General features: G+C 48.5%; 1 protein-coding gene across 1 annotated transcript in view; it reads right to left on the reverse strand.

The window, feature by feature from the left end:
- Nucleotides 1-8,438, reverse strand: part of si:dkey-247m21.3 (5-hydroxytryptamine receptor 4) — a 53,390-nt gene that overhangs the window by 19,740 nt on the left and 25,212 nt on the right. Inside the window, exon 6 of the mRNA XM_060038103.1 lies at nt 6,336-6,982. Within this exon, the coding sequence (XP_059894086.1) occupies nt 6,336-6,982 (647 nt within the window). The remainder of the gene's footprint in view (nt 1-6,335; nt 6,983-8,438) is intronic.

The following is an 8,438-nucleotide window of genomic DNA, read 5'->3' on the forward strand; positions in this document are numbered from 1 at the left end:
ATGGACAGCGGCGTAGTGCTGCGTCTCAACCGGAGACACCTGCAGGCCTTGCCGGGGTCTGCAGATTCGTCTGAAGAACAGCAGCTGCAGGCTGAGAGACCTACACCACTGCCAAGCGGGTCTTCTCCTGCGGCCAGTCCTGCCCTCAGCGACAAGCCACCAGACCAGATGTCACCAGACCGAGCCGTGGGGCATGCATCCCCGCATACACCGCCGGGGGGGTACAGGTGACTTCCAGAGGTCGTGAGGTCAGACTTCCTTACAGGTATAGGGACACTTAACTCTTAGGCCTGCTTTAATACACTTCAAATTAAAGAAGGGATTGGTTATGTTATTAAGTTGAAATGTTATTGTTGAGATTTTGACTGTTTTCATACCGACATACAGTTGTTAGAAGAAATGCACTTTTGAGTAACGAAATGGAATTGGATCTTAATGGCTGTTGCCGAAGTCGGAAACCTATGGACTTTTTGGACTGTTTCAGAGCAATAGGGACAGCAACTATTGAGGGTAGAATAATCCCTACGTTGCTGTGGATGGCGGGCAGTCTACCCCAAAATCCTAGTTCTATGTAACCCTGTTATGGAAATTATGCCTGTTCTGTTTTGGGTAATGCATGGGATAACTCAATGACTTAAAAGGGGGAAATGTAGTGATAGATGAATGTATGGGCCACCATAGTGCCATACCTGTGACGTCATATCCATAAAGCAGTTGTTCTATGAATGAAACCTACACGGTAGTCACGGTTAATGCCTCCAGCACATGACAGCATGTTTGGCTCTTTCCGTCGAAAATTGCAAAGAACTTCAAAAGAATAGCACCTATGATATTTCTTTAACAGCGTTCTACAAGAACCACATATAAATGTTAAAACGTCGTTTTGACAGATCCCATGAGCTCCTCGAGGGCCAACGTGTATGGTGTCTTGACATCATTGTGAGAAAGTAACAAATTATGTTTGTTCTTTTGAACCATAAAAGGAGCTTCACATATGCGACATACATCTTTAATAGTTTTTTGGGGCGTTTGCGGTTGTGATTTAGCCATCTCTCTGACAGCCTCTGAACGTGCAGATGTTCCATCAAAATAATTTCCCCCCCCGGCACTATTTTGCACGGACACCGCTGCTGCTTCCCGGGGTTAGTCCCGCCCTAGACGATTGTGACTGGTTTAAAGAAATAAAAACAGGCCAGCCCAGTTTCCCCCTGGATAGATGGCTCTAAATAGTTTGGTTCCAGACCATTCTATTTGCTGTAGTTTGGTCTGGCTTTGCGAGACTAGATAGATAGAGACCAACAGACAGAAAGAGAGGGTGAGAGAGCGGAACACAGCGATAGACAGAGAGAGAGACAGAGAGACAGAGGCGAGAGTGGAACAGCTGGGGTATTCCACCCATCCCTACCAGCCTCACAGCCCCCAGCTGGCCCCCTCATGTCTCCCTGCCTGAAGTGGTTACACGTGCACCCTGGTCCAGATAACAACCGCAGGACCGGACAGTAGCAGCCTCCAACGCCGCCAACCTCATGTTAAATCCAATTCACACCAGGCAGCTGGGAGCCATGGAAACGCCTCCGCTCCATCAGCCAACGCTGGAGGACAGATGATGCAGCCTAATATGTGTGGAGCTACTGGGCGAAACACGATTGGTGGGATTTAATAAACATCTCCAAATAGCGATACCTCGAATGGAGATATTGTCTATGCTTCGAACAAACAGAGACAAATTTGTTACTGTCTTTGAAAAAATATTATTTTAGAGTTAAGAAACAGCCAGAAGCTATGTTAGTGTTATCGATCATAATTGCATTCTATAACTTACTGAAGAGTCAGTCCTACAAAGCACATCTTGCTTCCCTAACAAGTGATGTTCCAAGGAAAAGCGTAAGTAAGCATGGAACGGAACTCACAATATTGGGGTTAAATTGGATCAGGGAAAACACGCTTGATCGCTAGCTGTGTGCTAGCAGCTAGCCTATAGAACGATATGATGGCTAAGAAGAACCATGATCTCATTATGATCATATGACTATATATAGCCCTGAATATTTTTATACAGGGACATTTCCATCCAGCAAGAGGTCACCAGAAACGGGGACATATTGAGTACTACCCAAAATACATTGAAACAAGTCACAGACCACATGCCCTCCGTCGAGCAGACAGTGGAGGTAGATCTGCTTTGGGGTTGGGTCCTAAAGAATCACTTGCATTTCAAGAGCAGAAGAAACGCCTCCTACGGGCTTTGTTATCCATGTCTACAGCCGTACTGCCGACGCTGGGAATACATCCTACAACTCCTCCCCCTCCCTGCAGTTTAAATTGCAGTGAACTTTTAAAGCATTGTGCGATGTGTGATATTCACTGTAACAATCTACTGTTTGTACTGCCTTTTAAAAAGAGAAAACCTTTGTATTTCAGAATCGTACTCTTCAATAGTTCTCAGCTTCACTTTATTAAAAGCATTGACCAAATCACTCAATGTAAGCTTTCTGAATGTGGATTAACTATCATCCAGTGGTGGTCCTTGATCCCATTGCCGGTCCCCTGTTCTCAGGGGACACAGGGACAATGTTTGGCCAGTAGGATTAGCCTCACATCTCCTGGCTGGGAAGAACAACACACAGAGCCCAAATATGTTACGGCCACCCTTACAACACGGCTCGCGTTCCGGCGGCCCGCAACGTATTAAGAATACATAGACCAAAGTTCCCGATCACAATAGTGGTGACGTTTATTTCACAGAACTTCCAACAAAAAGGACACTCATCAAAGAAACAAAAAGGTTGGACGAAGCCTGGGCCAGCCACGCATTGGGCCGTCGAAGCCAGCACTTCCTCCCTACAGTTCCCATCCTCCGCTATATAAAACAAATACGAAAACAGATAGCAGTCCTCCAAGCAGGATTCAAAAGGCAGCTCGGGTCAGCGTGAAGACGCCAGAATGAGAGACCCCATCGGGAGCACAGGCCACGCCTTAAGTAGCCGTAGCTCCACCCCCCAGGAATCGGGAACACCTGCGAGGACAGAGGAGAATAGAGCGGGTGGAACAAGAAGAAAAAGGGGAGGCGCGTAACACCTCCACCCTAAGTTAGTGTTTTCCTCTAGTTTGATTTTTCTTTTTCCCCAAACAAAAAAACAGAAAACAAGGAAAACACAACAATCTCAGACACTGATTTACAAGCGCGACAACGCATCTGCTACCACGTTATCCTTGCCTCGAATATGCTTAATAACTACGTTGAAGGCCTGTAGGAAAATGCTCCAACGCATCAGCCTTTGATTGGTGTTACGCATCGATTTCAGGTACACCAGGGGATTATGATCGGTGTAGATGGCAACAGGAACGCTTGCCGACCCGACATAAACCTCAAAGTGATCTAAGGCGAGCACAATAGCGAGGGCTTCTTTCTCGATCGTAGAGTAAACACGCTGGTGCCGGTTAAACTTTCTGGAAAAGTAAGACACAGGATGTTCCACTCCATCAGCCCCATCTTGGAGCAGGACAGCACCTGCTCCTACATCGCACGCATCAATAGCTAACTTGAAAGGCTGCTCGAAGTTCGGCGCAGCAAGTACCGGGGCGTTCGACAGAAGGTCTTTAATCTGTTCAAATGCGTACTGGCAACCCTCGGACCACACAAACCGGACCTTCGGGCTTATTAGGTCGGTCAATGGCGCCGCAACCGCGGAAAAGTTCTTACAGAACCCCCTGTAATAACCCGCCATCCCCAGAAAACAACGCAGGTCTCGCCTAGACGCAGGAGCAGGGAAATCATGAATTGCCTCCACTTTCGCTTGAACCGTTCGCACTTCACCTCGGCCCACCACCTTCCCCAAGTAAACAACAGTTGCCTGACCGAAATCACACTTCGCCAGATTCAACGTTAGATTCGCTTTGCTCAACCGGTCAAACACCTCACTTAACTGCTCCATGTGATCCTGCCAGGTATCAGAATGAACCACCACATCATCCAAATAGGCTTCGCACCCAGATACACCCGACAAGACCGTGTTCACTAACCTTTGGAACGTAGCGGGCGCATTACGCATCCCGAAAGCCATCACCTTGTACTGCAAGAAATCATCAGGCGTTACAAAGGCTGAGATTTCCTTCGCACGTTCCGTTAACGGGACCTGCCAATACCCCTTTAGCAGATCGAGTTTCGTCACGTACGACGCGCTGCCAACACGATCTACACAATCCTCCACTCTAGGCAAAGGGTAACTGTCCGGCTTTGTCACATTGTTCACTTTTCGGAAGTCAGTACAGAAACGATCTGATTTATCTGCCTTGTCAACTAAGAGACAGGGCGAACTCCACAAGCTCAAACTGGGCTCAGCAATCCCGTGCTCCAGCATGTTCCTTCTTAAGACGGCGCCGCTTGTCCGGGTTCACCCGGTAGGCATGCTGCTTGATTGGTGGAGAACCGCCTACATCAATATCATGCTGCAGAACTGAGGTACAGGAAGGAACGTCAGAAAACAACTCAGAGCGTGAAAAGATCAAACCTGCAACATCAGCGCGTTGAAGGTCAGGTAGGTGAGCCCACCCTCTACTGTCCACTCGCTCATGTGTGTGTGCGTGTATTTATGTGCTTGTGTGAGTGTGCTTGTGTGTGTGTGTGTATGTGTGTGTGTGTGTGTGTGTGTGTGTGTGTGTGTGTGTGTGTGTGTGTGTGTGTGTAGGAGGGGGGGTGGAGGGGGAGAGTGTCGGGTGGTTACAAGGACACAGAAGGTCAGATTGTTGAAAACAAAATCCTGTTTATTTCATACTTAACGCATGGCTGCAAAGACATGCCCTCAGACGAAAAACAAGCTGTAAACACATACAGTGGCAAGTGCACACACACAAACACACACACACACACACACACACACACACACACACACACACACACACACACACACACACACACACACACACACACACACACACACACACACACACACACACACACACACACACACCCAGGCAGAGGTTGTCCTGTGCTGGCTGGGGGTCCACAGCCTCTGTGTCCCCTGGCTGGTGTGACATGGAGAGTGGTGATGTCATCATCATCCTCTAATCCTTTGTCCTAGCCTGACATCGCCAGACCTCTCCGTTCACTTTGGATTCCTAGGGGCGTTATCAACGGCCACCAATTTAAATGCCTCCGGACGCAATTGAATTGACCTCCAACTAATCAGAGCAATGAAACGTGTGTAACATCGGTGGCAGCCAACTTGGTTGCTCTAAAGGCATCATGGCGCTCCCATTGGGCGCTCCTCTATTCTGTCATCCTATCAGACATGCCCCCTTTAGATAGACACATGTGATTGGCTGGACACAGGCCAGGTCTGCTGCAAACCAGATCCATCTGGTTCCCATTCATCAAGTTAATACACTTCAACACTATAACTTTATAATATGATATATACTGTCTAATGTTTCAGAAAAAGCAGTGTGTAGCTGGTTCCGCATGAGCCCGGCGTTGTTGGGGGTCTATGGTATGAATGGGTCAGAGCTGTTCAGGAGAGACAGGCTCTACTACTGCTGGGAAACTACGGAGTAAGCCTTAAACTACTGAAAAAATCAGGAACATTCTGTATGGACAGCTGTGTGTGTGTGTGTGTGTGTGTGTGTGTGTGTGTGTGTGTGTGTGTGTGTGTGTGTGTGTGTGTGTGTGTGTGTGTGTGTGTGTGTGTGTGTGTGTGTGTGTGTGTGTGTTTGTGTGTGTTGTGTGTGTGATGAAAGATTGTGTCTGTTTAGTTTTATTAGTCACAGCTGAAGAGAATCAGCTAAAGATAGCAGGACACACACACAGAAACACACAAACACACATATACACACACATACACACACATATACACACGCACACAAACACAAACAAACACACACACACAGATACATACACACACACGCACATACACACACACATACACACACACACACGCATACACCCACACACACGTACACACACACACACACACACACACACACACACAAACACAGACACACACACGTATACACATGCATACAAACACACACACACAGACATACACACACACACAGATAAATTATATGCTTCTCTAAATCCCTCTCTCTCTCTCCCTCATACTCTCTCTCTCTCTCTCTCTCTCTCTCTCTCTCTCTCTCTCTCTCTCTCTCTCTCTCTCTCTCTCTCTCTCTCTCTCTCTCTCTCTCTCTCAAACACCCACACCCACTCACATCATGTCTTCAAGTCCAAGATGAATACGTCTAGGTACCTTCTACACACACACACACACACACACACACTGCCCCACCACCGGTCCCCCGTCACACCAACACAACCCCCCTAGAGGCCCCTGTACCTGAGGGCCACAGAGGTCCCGTTGGCAGAGGTGCAGGGCCTGAGATTGTATGCGTGGGAGTAGCTGCCCTGCCGCGCGTAGCGCTGGTCCCCACAGCACAGGATCACCAGGAAGGCGCGGCGGAAGGCGCGGTTCAGGAAGGCGTACAGGAAGGGGTTGAGGCCCGAGTTGATGTAGCCCAGCCACAGCCAGGCGGTCCACAGCTGCCAGGGCACAGAGTACTGAATGAAGGGGTCCACCACGTTGGTGATGAAGAAGGGTGCCCAGCACAGGCAGAAGCACCCCATGATGACGGCCAGCGTCTTGGCCGCCTTGGTCTCCACGCGCATGCGGCTGCTGGACGTGTGGAGCTTGTCGTTGGGCGAGGCGGAGGACGTCTGCGCGGCGGCGTGCGGCGGGTAGCCCTCCCTGGAGGAAGGGGCGAGGCCGGGGGCGGGGGCGGTCGTAGAGGGGGCGGAGCCGGCGCGCTGCAGTGTCTCGATCTGGCGGGCGTGGCTCATGGCGGTGACGTAGATGCGCTGATAGGCGAGCAGCATGAGTGCCAGTGGGACGTAGAAGGCCACGGTGGAGCAGACCAGGGCGTAGGGCCGGTTCACCAGGAACACACAGCTGGTGTCGTTGGACGCCACACTGCGCCGCTCCTCGATCTGGGGGAGCACAGAGGACCTCAGTGGGGCCCTGCAGAAATCTTCGGAATGACCTACACCTCGGCTTAAATTAGCCATTGTACTTGGATTACTTCAGCTTGGGTGTATATTATTCACCTCTCTGGGTAAAGGTACCCTGTTCTAGAGGTTTGGTTCTTGGTAGAGGTGAATGAAGTACTGCCGTATAAAGGTATGTAAGGTAACTACATAGCTAAAACCGTGAGCTAACGTTGACGCTGAACGTTTACCGTGGAAATCCTTTTCCTCGAACACACTTGATTAGCTTACCATGAACATGGAGGCAGGCTTTTCAAAGGTGACATATCATACCACTAGGTGCGAATGTGATCAGCCGTTACAAGACGTTATGAAAACCTGCCTATTCTGACATCACAAGTGGGCGTATCCACCTAGATGTATGACGGTTAGATGAGCAACGTTTGATTCAGGCCACTGGTTAGGCTGGTGGACTGATCTATGCAGAACACATCTAGGTGTACACTATGGAAGCATATATGTAGCAAAATTCAAATGGCAATGCAATTTGGAATTACATTATGCATTTGACAATTCATTATGCAATTTTATAATGTAATTTGTAAATACGTTATTCAAAGTGTATTTTAACATGCAAAGTGACAATGCAATCCTCAATTAAATTTGCAAAAGTTCTAACAATACAAATAGAATAACATTTTGTCAAATTCTTTGAGTTCCTTTATACAAATTGAAAAGCTATAGCGTCCCCGTGATTGCAATCCACTTCGCCACGCTCCGTGTGTTGCGATATTCAAATGACATTTCAATCCGCAAAACGAACGCTTTGCAAAAGATTTGGCAAAACGGAATCCAAAGAGGAATCCAAAGAGGAATCCAAAGAGGAATCCAAAGAGGAATCCAAATAGGAATCCAAAGAGGAATACAAATAGGAATCCAAAGAGGAATACAAATAGGAATCCAAAAAGTCAATATGCAAAGTGGCAAACGTATCAGCCAATCAGCGTCTGGGCGGCAACTACGTCACTTGTTCGTAATGGAGATTATTGATACGCTCCGAAGTTTGGCCGATGATGTGGAGAACAATCGTGTTGAAGACACAGATGCAGTAGATAGAGTGCGTGTTCTGGGAGATAGGATACGACTTATCCTCACTGGTACATTTTGACGCCAGTGTGGTATACACAAAGATTTCCCAAGTGCTACAGGCACTGGGTGCAAAACATAGGGTCGGGAGACCCACCGTCTCCACCCACTCCTCACCTACAAAGCTCTCCACAACCTAGCCCCCAGTTACCTCTGCGACCTCCTCCAAGAATACACTCCCTCCCGCTCCCTCCGCTCAACCTCTGCTGGACTACTATGTATCCCCACATCACGACTCATTACGAATGGGTGCCCGGTCATTCAGCTGTTCAGCACCCAGGCTCTGGAACTCCCTCCCCCCACACATAAAACA

The sequence above is a fragment of the Gadus macrocephalus genome, chromosome 19 (assembly GCF_031168955.1).
Source record: "Gadus macrocephalus chromosome 19, ASM3116895v1".
In the NCBI taxonomy this organism is placed as follows: domain Eukaryota; kingdom Metazoa; phylum Chordata; class Actinopteri; order Gadiformes; family Gadidae; genus Gadus; species Gadus macrocephalus.